Source organism: Aotus nancymaae, unplaced genomic scaffold (assembly GCF_030222135.1).
Source record: "Aotus nancymaae isolate 86718 unplaced genomic scaffold, 86718_ANA_hifiasm-v0.15.2.pri h1tg000057l, whole genome shotgun sequence".
Taxonomy (NCBI): domain Eukaryota; kingdom Metazoa; phylum Chordata; class Mammalia; order Primates; family Aotidae; genus Aotus; species Aotus nancymaae.
In genome coordinates this window covers 2,888,173-2,906,878 of record NW_026988471.1, presented here as the reverse complement: position 1 = coordinate 2,906,878, position 18,706 = coordinate 2,888,173, and the positions used below count along the sequence as shown (strand labels likewise).

Below are 18,706 nucleotides of genomic sequence, written 5' to 3'. Positions count from 1 at the left end.
TTAAGTCTACCTGAAGGAGTAATTTGATGCAAACGTGTTATTTGCGGCTGTTCAGTAAGATTACTTCTTCACCCTATATAAGCAGGAAGGGAAGTTTTACGAGGTAATTTCAAGGCTTCTCCATACCTGAAAGTAACTCGGCACAAAGCCGAAACTGAGGCAATAATTCTCTTGAGGCGTCTGCTCCACTCTACAAAGACCTGGTACAATCAGTCACCTAATTTTCCTCCAGGGTCCCAACTTCAGAGCTTTCGTTTCACCCAATGCCTTCATTTGATGAACTGGAAACCTAAGTTAGTGGGGAACTGGACTACTCAAGTCTACACACCATCCAGCAAATACCAAATCTGTTAATCAGACCCTTACATTTAACTTGTGAAAGTCCATTTAACACCTAACATGGATTTACGTATAAAAAATTCAATGAATCTGAGGGAATGAGAAGTGGAGTTGTTGTTTAATGAGTAATTTCAGTTCTACAAGATGAATGAAAAAGTTCCAGAGATCTGTTTCCCAACTTTGTAGATGTTCTTAGGCTACTGAGCCATAAACTTAAAAATGGGTAAAACGATAAATTTTACTTACATCACAGTAAAAAACAGTGCCTGGTCTGCTTTTAGTTTGAACCATGCAAAAGTGCCGATATTCAGCTATTTCTGAGTATCACGTGATGACACCTTACATCACATCCCAAATACAAGCAGAACCTCACAGGCGTCAAGCTTCCTCGCACAGACACCCTCCCGCTGAAATCCTCCAGCCCACACAGGACGCTACTGGTACTGAAGACCGCTGTGCACAGATGAATGTGGGATTTTGAAAAACAAGCCTGAAACAGAGTACTGTGAATATATTTTTTATTTAGTCATTCTGTTTACAATTGAAACTCTGGGAATTCAAAATTAACATCCTTGCCCGTGAGCTTCTTATAGACACCAGAAAAAGTTTCAACCTACAAGAAAAGAAAGAATTCATCACAAAACTTTGAAAATACACACTCAGCTTAAAACCTAATCGTTTTGCGAAACGGTGCCCTCTATGATTCTCCTCCTCAGCAACCGAGTACTGAGAAGATAAGGAATACTCAGGCATGCACGCAGCAGTCTTCCGACCGGGGACAAGCTCCTCTGAAATGTCACGTGACAGGACTCTACACCACTCTGCTCCTCCGCGCCACACGGACAAAGCCACCAGTGGACCCCAGCAGTCGTCCACATGGTTATGTCCTGATCAGTTATGACAACTAATACCATCATCATCACCCACCCCTAACTTACCAAGAATACACAGCCTAACTAAAAGTCAGACCACAGAATTGTTCTGCTTCCAAAAGGTATAGAGAATTTCAAGTGTTCAATTCTTGAAACATCTCCATTTCAAACCTGACACATAATCCAAAGGACAGCAGGCTGAAGTGCGGGTGAAAAGAGCTGGCCCTGAGTGTACAGTCATTGCTCTGGGGGCGCATGAAGCAGGTGACACTACAATCCGCTCTCACTGTGGCTGAACCTTTCCATGGGAACGTGTTGACCTGTTACCTTGTGTTCCACATTGTTCTGCTGTGCTTTGTCCAAATGAACCTTTATGAGCCGGCTGCCATCCAGTTTCACGCGGATTCTCTTGCCCACAATTTCACTTGGGAAGACCAGGTCCTCAAGGATTGCATCGTGCACAGCTGTCAGTGTACGGCTAAAAGAAGAGTTAAAAAGTAAGTAGCCTAGCAATGCCCGCCTTCCAATTCCAGAGGGCACCTCTTAACTGAAAATGCAAATCCCAGATTCCTGAAGTCAAATTAACCCTCGCTTTCAAATAAACTTGTTATACTTCATGTACCAAACTAAAGCCTGTGCCTACCTAGAATAGGGTAACAGCTTACTGATTTATTTTAAAAGCTTAGTCAATTTTAAATGTTACTCTGGGGTAAGCTACAAACTCACCAAGGCAGTATGAGTGACCATCTCAATGTGAGATTAGTGAGGCCTTTTATACATCTTTATTTTCACTTGTTTGATTTCTTAACTAAATCACTACAACAACTTTTTGCTCATCTACAAAACCACCCCCCCTTCCAATGTCAAGGTAATCTTTCTAAAAAACTGATATGATCACGTAATTTACCTATAAAAGACCCTTCAAGAGCTCTCCTAGACAGACCTCCAAGATACCATCAAAACTCCTTGTTCTCCAGGATCAAATGAGGCAACATTCCATCCCAAGGCACTGTTCCATCACCAGCTCCAGGACAGCTGCCCCTCCCCGCATGAGGGTCTGTGATTTTCAACCCATCAGCGTCACAAAAACTGCCAGTGCAATCTTGCTCCTCATCTGAGTATCTCTATCAAATTCAAAACCTACCTACCTGCTACCTGACAAATGAGGACTTTCAATTAACTGCAAGCTTTTGGGACAGCTACCACGTACCATGAGACATGAGGAGTAAGTCGAGACAGTTCTTAGCTTCAGCGTTTCCGGAGCTGCCTTGTACATGGTTATCTGTCTAGGTCTCACCCCACAGTAGCTAACAGGAACACTATAGTCTATCATTTGTATTTCCTATCTGGCAGCGTCCATATACACCATTAACATTTTCTGGTGGCTCTCAATTTTACTGCCAACATCTTAATGTTCCACAGCCACAAACGGCAAAAGCTGGAACAAAGTCCATTCCCCAAAGCCCTCATCACCTTTCAGAACTCATAAATTAAGCACATTCTTCCAATATTAGGAAAGCACCCAATATGGAAACCAGATTCCAATGTTATCTACTATCTTTTTAAATGGGGAGCAATGGCACCACACGTCAACTACCACAAACCACAGGGGCTGGAGCGCTTCAGAGGAAAACCCTGCTATACCCGAAAACTGGATCAATTTCGGCATTTAACCTGAGTTAGATAAAGCTAGCCGTATGGAATAGGGAAAATAAATCTGAAAGTAGGAAGCCAGATTGGAAAAGTGGTAGAATCACTACGACCTACCAACCAGGCTTAGTGTGAAGGAGGAAAGGCTTTCAATGTACACGCTGGATCATACCAGAAACACTGTGAAGCCTTCGTCTGAGAAAATCTGGAAAATACGGATTTGTACTGAGAGGGAACTAAAGCTATAGATTTGAAGGACAGTCCTTTAGCTGTGTAGAAAGCAAAGGGACTGGTTTTTTTTTTTTCCTTTTTTTTTTTGAGACAGAATCTTGCTCTGTCACCCAGGCTAAAATGCAGTGGTGCTATCTCAGCTCAGTGCAATCTCCACCTCCCTGTTTTTTTTATTTTTGTTATTTTTTTATTTGGGCATACCAGCATCCAGATTGGGTTTAAGCAATAATTCTCCTGCCTCAGCCTCCTGAGTAATTGGGATTACAGGCGCCCACCACCACACCCGGCTATTTTTATATTTTTGGTAGAGCTGAAGTCTCACCATGTTGGCCAGGCTGGTCTTGAACTCCTGACCTCAGGTGATCCACCCACCTCAGCCTCCCAAAGTGCTGGGACCACAGGCGTGAGCCGCGCGCGGCCAAAGGGGCTGTTTTATACTCATTTCCTAACTCAGGTTATCAGAACTAAGTTTCCAAAACTCTCTTTAAGTGTCATGATTTTTAAAAATTACATTTTCTAGGTCACAGAATTCTAGTTCTAGAAAACCTGGCACGTACCTTTCCGCATACCATAATTCAATACAATAACACGTTACCAGATTCCCAACACTTTCTATTTTCTAGTGGTTTTCAGAACCAGACTAAATTTTTTTAAAAAAATCTTAACATTACTAGGTTTAGCTGCAATGAGCAAATTCTCCAAGCCCAGACCAGTTTTCTCATCCACTGAGGACAGCAATACAAATTATACATTTCACAGGGCACAGGCACAGCGACATTTGTCTTCTCAAACCCATGCCTAGGCAAGAGTCCCCAGGGATCTAATAGTTCCCATTTGTAAAACAATGTACAGAGACTAACAAAATACCAAAAGATCTAGTTAAAGACAACTACCAATATTTGAGTTTATGCCAGATAACCTGTAAGTCAATCAAGTTCACGTATCATTTCCACTGGCATCTTCAACTGCAGTGATGTTTTAACCTGTGATGTCGTCACCAAAATCCACCTACGTTTTTCACTTCCAATCCACAGCAAAAACAAAAATCCAAGCCCACGTCCACTATGTCTAGCAGGCTTCATCACACAGAATGAGTTCCTTCTCATCATTCCTATCCTGTGCACAGACAATCGGAGGAAATCATCTCATCTTGTGACAGCACTGACCCACTAGATGTAAAATGACTATGAGAATACACTTGTTTTACATCTGAAATTCTAAAACACATCACGTGCAACTGTAGAGGAAACCAAATGCTGTCACTCAAAAATCCCCACTTGAGTATCTTCTGTTTTTATAAACTAAAACTTACACAAAGTGAGTTGTTAATAAGAGGGGTACACACATTTCTGAAACTACTATAATACTCACCTCCTGGGACGCTTTTGTTTATTTTTTGTACGGCTTTTTCGAGTTGGCTTAGGCAGAATTCTCCTCTGTAAAGTAAAAATTACCATGTGACAAAATTAAGACCTTAAATTTACAAAAAACTGCAACTGTCAAACTGCTTTAAAAGCAAGAAGAGTGGCAGGGTTAAGTTCAAAGTTCGAGAAAGCTGCACAACCTAGACCAAACAATTTACCGAGAAAATCCTTCTATGGAGTTACTTCCTGATCCTAGAATAACTCAAGAATCCACAGCTTCTATTAATAAGCCAGTGGTAAAAAACTCCCAGATATGCCTTTCCCCATGCCTGCTGAGCCAGAATAAATACTTCTTTTCTTCCTGATCAATCCTGGCACTTCATTCCCCATCGACTTCAGTTCACGCCAAAGCCAGATCTGAACTGTAACAGGTTTCTTAGATTGATCATCTCGGTAAGCAACACACCACACTTGTGAAATTTAATTTTAACTGCAGGAAATCATTTCTATAACTTAAAACACAGCAGACTGTCACTTTACAGATTTCTTGTTTCAACTCTTAATTAAAAACTGTACTTTATCTTTCTTTTTAAAACTTCTTATTTTTCTGTTTTTGTAGACAGGGTCTCACCATGTTCCCCAAGCTGGTCTACAGTGATCCACCCGCCTCCACCTCGCAGTGCTGGCAGGAGCCCAGGAGCCCATGAGCCCATGAGCCCCCACGCCCTGCCTGTTACTTTATCTTTCTACCCAGGGCAATCAACTTACCTAGCAGCCTGCCACTTCGGATTCATGAAAGGATTGCTTTCATGACTCCAACTACCAGTGCAGTCTAAACACAAGCAATTTTAGCAAAATTCAAGAAGAGAAACATGTAACAGCAGAACAGATACCTGAGCGATAAAGACAACATGTTTCCCACTGAACTTTTTCTCCAATTCGCGTACTAGCCGGACTTGGATTTTCTGGAAAGATTTTAGTTGAGGAACGGGAACAAAGATTATGATAGCTTTCCGGCCACCACCAACTTCAATTTCCTAAAGGAAAAAAAAAATCCCCTTTGTTAACTCCTTCAGAAAGTAAAAAACGTTGTGGTCAAATTAGAGTCTAAGAAGACCTCATCATCAACGTCGTAGCTGCACTACGAATGAATACTAGTTTTGAGTTAATGTTCAGGGCAACCTTCGGAGATGTTCTCATCTCTCACCAATCTTCCTATTTCCTTATTCCAGGAAAAAGGGAGAATGAGCAGGCCTGAGGTCAATCACTGCCACTTCTGCACGCCCGCATGCGGCAACTCTGGGCTAAGTGTAGAGAAGTCTGCATCCTAGGAGCTCCCCAAAGCTCTTTGCTGTATCTATCATTCAGTCAGAGCTAATAAGGTCCCAAACGGGCCCAGGCCCTCCCTGCTCCACGTTGACAGCGACAGCTTAAAGTGCAGGGGACCTGCAACCCCACTCCCTGCACCGGGGCGGTATCTGAGTTCAGGTGAGGCAGCCGGGCGGCAAGTCATCAACAACCGTAACCCAAGGCGTGCAACAACCCTCCCAGGCAGTGCGCGGGGGACGCGCCGCGACCTCTCTTCCAGCCGACGGAGCCCCAGCTTACCTTGGCTGCCGTAATATTCAGCTCCCTGAGCTGAGCCTTGAGGTCCGAGTTCATCTCCAGCTCCAGAAGAGCCTAAGAAGCAAACAACAGCAGGGCCGACCCTCAGCGCGCGTCCGAGCACCCCGGGCCCCGCACACAGGCGGCCGCCTTCCCTCCAGGGCGGGGAGCCTCCGCCCACCCCGGACCCCGGGGAACCCTCTCACCTGGGAGATACCGGACTCGAACTCGTCTGGCTTCTCGCCATTGGGCTTCACGATCTTGGCGCTCGAACTGAACATGGCTTTCTCCTGGGAGAACAGGAGGCACAGCGGTCAGCGTTACGCGGCCCGGGCTGCAGGCGCCGCTGGCTCGCCCTCCTGCCCGCACCGCACCGCACCCCACCGCACCGCACCGCACCCCGGTCCCTGGCCCGGCCCCGCTCGCCCCGCAGAAGCCATCGGAGGGCACATGCCGGATAATCGGCTGTATCTCCACCCGGTGAGCAAGGCCCGCCGCTCCAGGGATGACTCCAGAAGGCGTCTTCTTCAACACAGGCAAAAAAGTCCGACCCGACCGGTGACAACCAACATACGTTGGCGAGCGCCGACTTAGGAAAAGACCTAAATCTCGCGAGAGCACGTCAAAATCCGGTGGCGGAAGGGAAGAGGCGGAAACAGCGCGAGGAGAAAGCCGAAAACCGGAAAACCATTGAGAAGCGGTCGCAAGCTAGAGAGTCCCAGGAAGCGGCTCGGGGGACGAGTGTCTTGGTAACGCTTTTCCGTCCTAGGATTCGTAGTTTGGTGCTGTTCCCGAGCGTTCCGGTACCCGCTCCCAAGGTTCCGGTCTTCATTGTAAGTGGTCAGGCGGCAGCCGGCCTCGTATCAGCCCTGATCCTGGGCGAGAGAAGGAGACCGAAGAAAACCAACTTCGGCAACCTCCGGAGACGGGACGTTTAAAAAGGCTAACTTGCCTGGGCGCTGAGGCTCACGCCTATAATCCTAGCTCTTTGGGTGGCCGAGGCAGGAGGATCACTTGAGCTCAGGAACCAGCCTGGGCAACATGGCGAGACCCCAGGCCTACCCCCTCCCCCTCAAAAAAAAATCAGCCTGTCACGGTGGCGCGCGCCTGCAGTCCCAGCTACTCCGGAGGCCGAGGCGGGAGGAGAGGCGGGAGGATAGCCGGACCTGAGAGCTCAAGGCTGCAGTGAGCCGAGGTCGCACCACTGCACTCCAGCCTGGGTGACAGAGCAAGACCCTGTCTAAAAACAAATTTTTAAAAAAATTATGAGGGGGCCGGGCACGGTGGCTCAAGCCTGTAATCCCAGCACTTTGGGAGGCCGAGGCGGGTGGATCACGAGGTCAAGAGATCGAGACCATCTTGGTCAACATGGTGAAACCCCGTCTCTACTAATACAAAAAATTAGCTGGGCATGGTGGCGCGTGCCTGTAATCCCAGCTACTTAGGAGGCTGAGGCAGGAGAATTGCCTGAACCCAGGAGGCGGAGATTGCGGTGAGCCGAGATCGCGCCATTGCGCTCCAGCCTGGGTATCAAGAGCGAAAACTCCGTCTCAAAAAAAAAAAAAAAAAAATTATGAGGGCTTCACTCTATGCTAGTACTGTACTAGGTGCTAATTATTAAGTAAAACCGAGTGAACTCTTGCGCTCATGGAGCTTACAGTTTAGTGGAGAAGACGTTACATAAACAGTATGACTAAATATATAATGACAAATTGTAATAACTTACATAACAGTAAAATGAGAGATTGGGGAGGAATTACTTATGCTTTAAGAAGTCGGGAATCCTGGAACAGGATGGCATTAACGTGAGACATGAAGAGCCGCAGGGTCTATCGCCTGGGGAAGAGCATTCCAGACAGGAAGGAACTCATTCTGAATAATCCGGCTGTGGACAAGTAATTTAATCAGAGCTTCAGTTTCCTCTTCTGTCAAATGTCATGCAAGAGTTATTTCTGCCGTGGGCCAGTCACTGTGAAAAATGCAAAAACATTACACTAGGTGCCCTCTCAGGATTCCCAGCCACGTTTACTGAGCAGAGATGGTATTCATCTCACATTTTTAATGCTAGCTATGCTCCCAGCTCATGCTTCTCTAACAATATTTTTTAAAAAGGGCAAGTGACTGTCTCCTTGGAAAATTAAGGGATAACTTGAGGTTTTTTCCGAATAGAAAGGAAACTACAGCTGCATCTACAGTCTCATCTGGGCAGTCATTCTGAGGCCCCTTGTGGAACTAGCTGCATTTCCTTACTCCACATGCACTTGTCGACCTGGCTTTTATCTCTGCTGCTCTATAAAAGTAACAATCTAAAAGTTCATCCTGTTCATCTTTCTCTGTGAACCTATGAATTGAGAAAAAATTAAAGTTCTTTCTGGTTTCCAGTCCTTTGTTGAATGGGAATGGTGAGCAAGGACACCCGTGCCTTGTTCCCCATCTTAGGGGAAAGCATTCAGTCTTTCTCCATTGAGGATAATATTAGCTCTAGGGTCTTTGCAGATTTTTTTAATGTAATTCAGGAAATTCTCCTCTATTCCTGCATTTCTGAGTTTTTTTTTTAAATCATGAATGGATGTTGGAATATGTCAAATGCTTTGTGTCTATGAACTAATATAATGATGTGAGTTTTTCTTCTTAGCCTGTTAATATGCTGGACTACAAACTCCACTTGGTCATGACATATAATTATTTTCCAAATTGCTGCATGTAATCATTGAGGATTTTTTTCTATCTGTGTAAGGGAGGAAAACAGGGTCTGGAGGCAGGAACATAAGGCCGACTCACACTTCAGCTGTGACAGGAAATACCCTCTCCATAGTAAATGACTTTATAACTTTATTTCATCCTCCTCATTTACATAGGGCATACCCCAAGTAACCAGTGGAATCCTCTAGAGGATATTTAAACTCCCAGAAATTCTGTAACAGGCCTTTAGGCCCCTGTGCCCGGGCTGCTCCCACGCTGGAGTGCACTTTCATTTGCTGTACATCGATCAGACTCAGCCACTATTCTCCCTGGATGCTCAGATTGTCTCAGTTGTGGCCAGGACAGGCCCCTCTTAGATAAGCACCTGAGTCTTGTCATCTCCATGAATGTCTGAACATAGTCTCGTTTACTGGCATAAGATGTTCCAGGCTCCTCTTGTAATTTTCTGCCTGAGACATAGAATGAACCTTTTCTCCTAGAAGTGCTGATACTTTTTTTTTTCCAAAAAATAGTACTGGAGATCAGAATCTTCACAGCAGGAAGCATTGTGGGGGTCCTCATAAGCCATTTCAGTGGACAGAGCTTAAAAACATGCATTTAAAATAATTGTTTTGTAAAAGATACAAGTTCACAATGACATTCTCAATCCACTTCTAACAGGACGGTTCCTTCTGAAAGCCTCAGCTCTATCATAGCATCTCTTTGTCTCCTGTAATAAAAAACTTGATAAACACAAAAATACAATTACTTACTTGCTTTATCTGACAATATGAGAGAATACATTCAAAGTAACAATTCAGGCGGGCCGCAGTGGCTCACACCTGTAATCCCAGCACTTTGGGAGGCCGGAGTATATGGATCACTTGAGGTCAGGAGACTAGCCTGGCCAACATGGTAAAGCCCCATCTCTATTAAAAATACAAAAATTAGCCAGGTGTTGTGGTACATGCCTGTAGTCCCAGCTACCTGGGAGGCTGAGGCATGAGAATAGCTTGAACCCAACAGGTGGAGGTTGCAGTGAGCCAAGATTGTGCCACTGCACTGCACTCCAGCCTGGACAACAGAGTGAGACTTTGTCTCAAAAACAATAGAAAGCAATCATGCGGTCAGTCTGTTATCCCCGCTTCTCCAGCACCCAGTGTGTGGTCTCACCTTCCCCCTTCCCATATTTGGAATTCCCTCCTCCAACAGTGAGAATCGGGATCCGCACCCCCTCCCCCGATTTCCACAGTGTGTTTACTCTCTCAGCCCTGGATTGCACCATGGGGAGCTTCAATGCTGCTGACTGTGTGCTGTGAAAACACACTCCTCACCCACCGCAGTTCAGTACTGGGGGGTTCTTTGTGTCTTTCATCATAGGATGAAGGTTGACCTGACTTACTACGATTTACTTCAAGGCACCTCCTCATCCCCATGCCCTGTGTCGTCATGTGATTCATTTAAAATCCAGATATATTTGTTGAATTAGGTTTTCACTTCATTTTGGTTTTCTCCCCCATCCTTGCTGACTTTTTTTTTTTTTTTTTTTTTTTTTTTTTTTTTTTTTTTGATATTTAGATTCTATCTTTATTTAAATTATTGATATTTTTCCATCATGGATTTTGCATTAATTTGAATTTTTTTTAAATTTGCTTTCCATTTATCTTGATTACTGAGTTTTTTGTCACCATCCTAAATTCTGTGCCAGAGGTAAAGTTTCACTTACCTCACTGTAGTCCATCCTAGGTTTTACCAACTCAGTCTTCCTTTTTTTTTTTTTTTTTGAGATGGAGTCTAGCTCTGTTGCCCAGGCTGGAGTGCAGTGGTACGATTTCTGCTCACTGCAACCTCCGCCTCCTGCGTTCAAGCGATTCTCCTGCCTCAGCCTCCCAAGTAGCTGGGATTACAGGCATGTGCCACCACACCTGACTAATTTTTACATTTTTAGTAGAGACAGGGTTTTACCACGTTGGCCAAGCTGGTCTCAAACTCCTGACCTCTTGTGATCTCCCCACCTCAGCCTCCCAAAATGTTGGAATTATAGGCATGAGCCACTGCACCCCGCCCTTGTTGACTTCTGAATGAATATGTGAAACACTCTGCTTCTGAAAAAAGCCATCTGAGAAGGTGACTCCCTTGAGAAGGCCACACTCCACAGGTCTCTGCCTGCCTTCCTCCGCCCCACCTTGCTTTCTGGTTCATCCTTCCTGGGTTTCTTTCTGCTTGAATGTACGTTTGCTTACCACCCCTTCATTCTTACACAAAAGCAGCATTTGAGTTTTGTATTTTGTGTTCCTCTAACCATATTTCCTGGAAATCCCTCCACGTCGGTTCAGGAGGTCACCCTCGTGGTCTTTCACCGTGGCTTTGCGCAGCGTCGCTCTCCACTGGGCGGTTAGATCATTTTCACCCAGTCCGTGCTCTGCGGAGACACTCGGACTGCATCCGAGTCATACCCAACATTTTGTAATTGTCAACAATGCCCAACAATGAAACTCGTGCATGGGTCTTAGCATGCTTACGCTGGAGGAGCCCCTTCAGGGTAAATTTCTACAAGTGGGATCTCAGCCTCAAAAATAAAGGCATAATTTTTTTATGCATCGCCACCTTCCCCTGGAAAAGCATTGTGTGTCATACGGGAATTCTTGTTTTCCACAGCATTCCCAACAGAATCTGTCATCATACTTTTTAATTTGCGTCTGACAGGTGAAAAATGAAACTGCAGCGTAATTTAATTTGTGTTCTCTAATTTGGAGTGAAGTTGGCATCTTTCCATGTGTTTCACATGTTTAAGGACCATTTTGAAGCATTTTATACCTTTTTGTGTGATTTTTCTGCTCATATTTTAAACATTTTTCTTTTTTTTTTAGGTTGAGAGCAGAAGTTTAATAGGCAAAAGAAAGAGAAGAGCTCTCTACTGCTGAGAGGGTTCCCGGAGATATGGGTTGCCCTCTTTTTTCTTTTTCTTTTTTTGAGACAGGCTCTCACTCTGTCACCCAGGCTGGAGTTCGGTGCTGCACTCACAGCTCACTGCAGCCTCAACCTCCCAGGCTCAATCGATCCTCCCACCACCTAGTTTTGGTCTTCCCCACCCCTCACCACAGATTTTTTTATTTAGAGGGCACTTTTCCAAACAAATGATTCTTAAGGTCCTGCTATCTCTGAATATTATTTGTATAGAACAGGCATAACTATAATTGGATCAATCATCTAATCTTTCAGCTCCTCAACTTAGTCTTCTGCTAATGAGAGGATTAAATTCATGAGTTAAATGATCTCTAAGAATCAGTGTGTCTCCAGCTTCAGTGTACAAACAGCAGGTCACCCAGGGATCGCGGTGGGACGCAGATGCTGATTCCACAGTTCCGGACTTGGTGGGGGCGGGTGCTATCTCAGCCTATCAGGGCTGCTGAGACAAACTGCCACAGACAGAGTGGCTTATAAACAACAGTCATTTCTCACCCCCTGGAGACTGGAAGCCCAAGATCAAGGTGGCAGAAAATGCAGTGTCTGAAGAGGAACCATCTCCTCCTTGTTCACAGTATCTCCTCACTGTGTCCTCACGTAGGAGAAGGGCTGAGGGAGCTCTCCAGGTGCCTCTTTCATAAAGGCACTCATCCCATTATGGGACCCCGCTCTCACAACCTCACTGTGGGGGTTAGGATTTCACATATGCACTTTGGGGGGACACACACATTCAGTCCACAGCAGGTCCAATATGTTGCATTTCTGATTAGCTCACAGGCAATGCTGATGATACTAATCTGGGGGCCACACTTTGAGCAGCAACAAACCAGCCAGCCACAGACGGGAATTAAGAAATGCAGCATCAAGGAACAAAGATTCCTTCCAGTACCAAGGGAACTCGGCACAGTACTACAATACAGTGTCATCTTGGAGGGACCAAGAGACCCAAGACAGTTGGCCCAGGACAGAATACTGCTGGGGGCTGGAAGGTAGCAGTTTAAAAGCCAAGATCTATTTACCTGTTAAAATATAGTACTTTTTCATTAAAAATATGTATATTACATATATATAATTTCTTCTCTATTATGTAGGATGCTGTGCTTGGAATATATAATCTCTGTGCTGCGGAAAGCCTAGAGGTCAGATAGGTGAGGGAGGCCACCGGTGTCCAAGTCATTCTCCCCCTCCAAATCTTAATGTGAATGACAGGGTGACAGAAGGAAAGTTCCTAATGAGTCCTTGCATGTGAGATGAATTTATGGACCTGTCTGCTTGATCAAGAATTAATGGACTGCATTTCACAGAAGGTCCTTTCTCTCCCATCCACTTACAGCTGGCGGAGCCTTTATTATCATCATCATCCATGGACCAATGCAAGTGAGATGAATGTGCAAGGCTGTAGTAAGGGCGAACTCCTGGGTTAGCGCACGCTTACCTCAAGCAAGGTCACTGGCCTGCTCTGTAAAGTCAAGGCCACTTTTCCTATATGGCAGTAAACCATCCTTAGACATGGGTGACCTGTGGGTGTTTGGAAGGTAATTGCTCATATATTAACATTTAAAATATAGAAATATTCACACTCATGATGTTTATCATAATTTGGTAATTTGCTCCCCTTCGACATATCTCATCAAAAGAAACACTATTATTACCATTAATTGCCACAAAAAATGAGTGTTCTTTTCATCCTGTACATGCCCGGATAATTTTTGTATTTTTAGTAGAGACAGGGTTTCACCATGTTGGCCAGGCTGGTCTCAAACTCCTGACCTCAGGTGATCTGCCCGCCTCGGCCTCCCAAAGTGCTGGATTACAGGTGTGAGCCACCACACCTGGGCAATTCTCTCCATTTTTCACAGGAGAGAACAGAGTTGGAGCAACACCCCAGATGTACACAACCAGCAAACCATGGAGCTGGAATCCAAAGTCAAAGCATGTGAACGTCCCAGGTGAGGGAGAGGCGGTGAGCAGGAGAGGACTGGGTGAAAACGGTTCATACATCAACCTGTGTCTTCATCATTCAGTTCTCCAGGCCGTCACATCGACTATGCCACCTTGACCTCCACAGCAATTCTGTGGCGTTTGTGCACCAGGAACTTTATCCCCATTTTGCCAGCAAGGAAACTTAGGTTTGGAGTGGGTGAATCACCGCACAAAGCCTTACTGAAAAGAGCGCCAGGCATCAAACTTTTGCTGGCACTGTCCTCCTTCACAGCTTACTTTAGGGCCTGTCATTTACTGGCGTAAAACATACAAGCACCTTGTCCCCGGAAGACTGCAGTTAAAGGCCATCAGAACAGTAATGTGCCACTGATTCCCAGGGCCACAAGGGGCATTTCCACTGCTCTTCAGTCTCAGGGCAAACTGGAGAGTTCTCCCACAACGAGCAGATTCCGAGGGGATGTGTACATGGAAGGACTCACGCAGGGGTTGTGGCAGTAGCAGTGACGTTCTGTCCGAGCCTGTTTGTGTTGCTATAAAGGAACACTCGAGGCTGGGTAACTTATGAAGAAAAGAGGCTTATTTGGCTCAAGATTCTGCAGGCTATACAAGAAGCGTGGCGCCAGCACCTGCTTCCGGTGAGGCCCTCAGGGAGCTTCTGCTCATGGCAGAAGGGGAAGGGGAGCTGGCATCAGATCACCAGAGAGGAAGGAAGAGAGGAGTGTGGGAGGTGCCAGGCTCGTTCCAACAATCAGCTCTGGCAATAACTAACAGCGAGAACTTACTCCTGACCAAGAGGACAAGAGGATGGCACGAAGAGGCGCACGACCCAAAGACGTCCCAGTTAGCTCCACCAGCAGCACCGGGACTCAGATTTCAACATGAGATGTGGAGGGACCAGGTATCTAATCTATATCCATTCCAAGCATGTCGGACACCCACAATGGATGATTTCAGCACCCATGTCCATTCAACAAAAGTATTTCATGCTCAGTTAATTATTAGTTACAAATAAGCAACAAATTTTTAAAAAAAGTCTTTTCAATTATAACCATGTAATAGGAGTAATCATCATTTTCCTAATTCTTCTTTGGTTTTAAAACCAACAATTGGTGGGGCACGGTGGCTCACACCTGTACTCCCAGCACTTTGGGAGGAAAAAGCAGGTGGATCACCTGAGGTCAAGCGTTCGAGAGCAGCCTAGCCAACTGGCTGAAGCTCCGTCTCTACTAAAAATACAAAAATTTGCTGGGCATGGTGGCAACCGCTTATAATCCCAGCTACTCAGGAGGCTGAGGCAGGAGAATCGCTTGAACCCGGGTGGTGGAGGTTGCAGTGAGCCGATATCGTGCCATTGCACTCCAGCCTAGGTACAACAGCAAAACTCCATCTCAAAAAACAAAAAATTACACTTTTAAAAAGTAATAAATTTCCTTTTTTTTTTTCGAGACAAGGTCTCACTCTGTTGCCAAGGCTGGAGTACAGTAGCTCAATGACGGCTTACTGCAGCCTCAGCCTCCCAGGCTTAAGAGATCCTCCCACCTCAGGCTCCCAAGAAGTTAGGACCACAAGCATGCTTGGCTAATCTTTAAAATTTTTTGTAGAGACAGGGTCTCACTGTGTTGCCCAGGCTGGTCTCAAGCTCCCGGCCTCAAGTAATCCTCCTGCACTGACCTCCCAAAGCATGAGCCAATGTACCTGGCCAAAAAAATATATTTCGATTTTAAAGACATTATTCAAATTCAGTAAAATATGTAATATATGAGCTAAAATCTGCACTATAATAAAAAGATTTCACTTTGCGTTCCCACTGCCCTGTTTCACGGATTCACATTTTAAACACAGGTGATCACACAGAATGAAGTGAAGTAAAGCAAGTTCTCCTTGCTTGTCTTTATAGTCAGAGTGCTACCACGGTTTGCTTCAAACCTGCTGTTTACATGCAGGAGGTCGCGGTGCCCGCCAGTTGGATCAAACTGTGCCTGAAGCTGGCATTTTGCTTCTGAACCAAATAAATTTATTATGGCTGACCGAACATGTGTTGGAACCAAGTGCAGAGATGGGAGCCCTTGGGATTAACTCCCATGAAAGAAATGTTCATTACGATATTAGGAATTAAAATGGAATTACAGACATATAATTAAAACCCAGCAGTAACCACAACTATTTGCTTAGACTTAGACCAACAAGAGAGTTGTTGTTCTTTTTTCTGGGAAGATTATTTCTCCCTGACGGTGTTTAGAATTCCCGTGCTTAGTTATAATAACAGAGCACTCTGACGCTCAGTCGGGCTTGACCGCTCTTTCCAGGTTCTCTATGGATAAGGTGACCCCACACGGCCTGCACCAGAGTGAAGTTCCCACTCCCCAACCTTAGGCATCAGGGCAGGATGTGAAGGTGTGGGGATTGCTGAATAATGAATGGAATGTGACCAGGTTGCATCAGGAAATGGAGGCTGAGCACAGTGGCTCCCGCCTGTAATCCCAGTCCTTTGAGAGGCCCACACAGGAGGATTGCTTGAGGCCCGGAGTTTGAGACCAGCCTGAGCAATAGAGTGAAACCTTGTCTCTACAAAGAATTTTTTTCTTTTTTTAAGAGACAGTGTCTTGCTCTGTTGTCTAGACTGGAATGCAGTGGTGCTATCACAGATCCCTGTAACCTCGAAACATTTTTTTTTTTTAATTATACAGGAGGTGCCCACCTGTAATGCCAGCTGTTTTGGAGGCTGAGGTGGGAAGATGACTTGAGCCCGGGAGGTTGAGGCTGCAGTGCACACGACTGCGCCAATGCATTCCAGCCTCGGCGACAGAGCAAGACCCGGTCACCACAACAAAAACTCAGGAAATGGAACACTTATGGCAAACTACTTCTGCCCTGAGATTTCCTATGGGTTTTGCATGACTGGCTCTCAGGATGTGGGCAGTTAAGGTTTCAAACTGTACTGCTGAATCCTAGTACAGCACAAATGGCTTGCAGGAGATAAGACAGAAGCTCATCAGCACATCAGAGTAAGTGCCCCGCTATCGTGGCTCAGACCATGGAGGAGAAGCCGCGCTCTGGGCCTCCCTCTCCTCCTTCACTACAGGCAGTGAAATGAGGCACTAGCTCCTGCTCTGACCTTACGGCTCCCAGAGTCCTTGTTGGTGCTAGTTACAGCCTCAGACTAGAACCAGATCTGCCAGTGAAGTTTCAGTTCCAAAACTAATGTGATGACTTTGGTTAAGTTATAAAACCTCAAGGCTCAGTTTCTTCATCTGTTAAATAAATCGACCTCTGCCTTGCCGGCCTCATAGGGTTGTTGTAAGAAGAAGATGGAATAACAGAAATGAAGGAGGGAGGCCGGCTGCCACAGGGTGGGGACCGTCACGCACAGTGGCCTCTATTTTGATGAAGGAGTCAGAGTCAGCTGCGGTTGCCCAAACACAAACCGCCAGGCTCCACCCCAGGGCTCCCCATGCTGAGGCCCTGAATTTCCAAGTCTAACGAGCATCCAGGTGGTGCTTTTGCTGCTGGTCAGAGGACCATACTTTGAAAATCGTGACTGAGGTTTACGAGGATGGGCTTTGGAGGCAGGTTTGAGTCCTGGCTGTACCACTTCCTGTCTACATGTCTGAGGGCAAGTGACTTAATCTCTACATTTCAGCTTTCTCAGCTATAGACAATGTAATATTGGGAGTGGAAATTAGTTCAGCCATTGCAGAAACAGCATAGTGATTCCACAAATAACTTTTTTTTTTTTTTGGATGGAGTCTCACTCTGTTGCCCAGGCTGGAGTGCAGTGGCATGATCTTGGCTCACTGTAACCTCTGCCTCCTGGGCTCAAGCTATTCTCCTGCCTCAGCCTCCCAAGTAGCTGGGACTACAGCCACGCACCACCTCACCGGGCTATTTTTCATATTTTTAGTAGAGACAGGGTTTCACCGTATTAGTCAGGCTGGTCTTGAACTCCTGACCTCATAACCCACCCACCTTCGCCTCTCAAGGTGCTGGGATTACAGGTGTGAGCCACCACATCCGGCCTCCACAAAGAACTTAAAACAGAACTACCATTCAACCCAGCAATGCCATTAATGGGTAGATACCCAGAGGAATATAAATCATTCTACCATAAAGACACATGCCTGTGTGTGTTCTTTTCACTATTCACAATAGCAAAGACATGGAATCAACATAAATGCCCATCACAGTAGACTAGGATAAAGCAAATGTGGTATATATACATCGTGGAATAATACTATGAAGCCATACAAAGGAATCAGAGCATGTCTTTTACAGCACCATGGATACAGCTGGAGGCTATTATCCTAAGCAAACTAAGGCAGAAACAGAAAACCGAAAGCCACGTGTTCTCACTTACACATGGGAGTTCCAAAATAAGAATGCAAGGGTATTAGGAGGGGAACAGAGGGCACTGGGGACTACCTGAGGGTGGAGGATGGGGGGAGGGAGAGGATCAGAAAAAATACCTATCAGGTACTAGGCTTATTCCTGGGAGATGAAATGATCTGTACACCAATCCCCTGTGACAGGGATTGTGGGGATTACAGTCACCCGCTACCGCGCCAGGCTAATTTTTGTATTTCTAGTAGATGGGGGTTTCGCCATGTTGGCCACTCTGGTCTCGAACTCCTGACCTCAGGTGATCCACGCATCTCGGCCTCCCAAAGTGCTGGGATTACAGGCGTGAGTCACCGTGCCTGGCCATAGTTGCCTTCTCAATTCAGTTTTCTCCCAGTTGGTACTCCTTGAGGCACTGGACATCCCCTCGTTAAACACCCGTGTGCAGCGGAGCAGGGAGGGGGACGCGCCCCTTCGGGGGTGTGGGCCCAAGGCAAGGAGAGGAACGCGGCTTCCGCGGCCTCCCCTCTGGCCCTCCTTTGTGCTTATTCTAATTCATGATTCCTTACATCCTTCTGCCCACTACAAAATGTGCGTTCGTTCATTTGGCCCCAGCCCTGAGAGCAGATCCGCATTCCCGGAGCCCTCGAGGACCCGCGGTCACCGCACGTTGGTGCTGGGCGCCCGGGGGTTGAAGGGCTTCCCTCGGTGCCGCGA

At 46.0% G+C, this 18,706-nt stretch overlaps 1 protein-coding gene across 1 annotated transcript; it reads right to left on the bottom strand.

Annotated features, from left to right (window-relative positions):
* Nucleotides 1-840: 840 nt before the first annotated feature.
* RPS7 (ribosomal protein S7) lies at nucleotides 841-6,679 on the bottom strand. Its single transcript, XM_064364251.1, has 7 exons — nucleotides 6,516-6,679; nucleotides 6,268-6,351; nucleotides 6,065-6,136; nucleotides 5,350-5,493; nucleotides 4,464-4,528; nucleotides 1,539-1,689; nucleotides 841-952 (listed from the first exon to the last, which is right to left on the bottom strand). Exons 2-7 carry the CDS (start codon nucleotides 6,340-6,342, stop codon nucleotides 875-877), a joined length of 585 nt encoding a protein of 194 aa, XP_064220321.1. The 5' UTR covers nucleotides 6,343-6,351; nucleotides 6,516-6,679; the 3' UTR covers nucleotides 841-874.
* Between the last annotated feature and the right edge of the window lie 12,027 nt (nucleotides 6,680-18,706).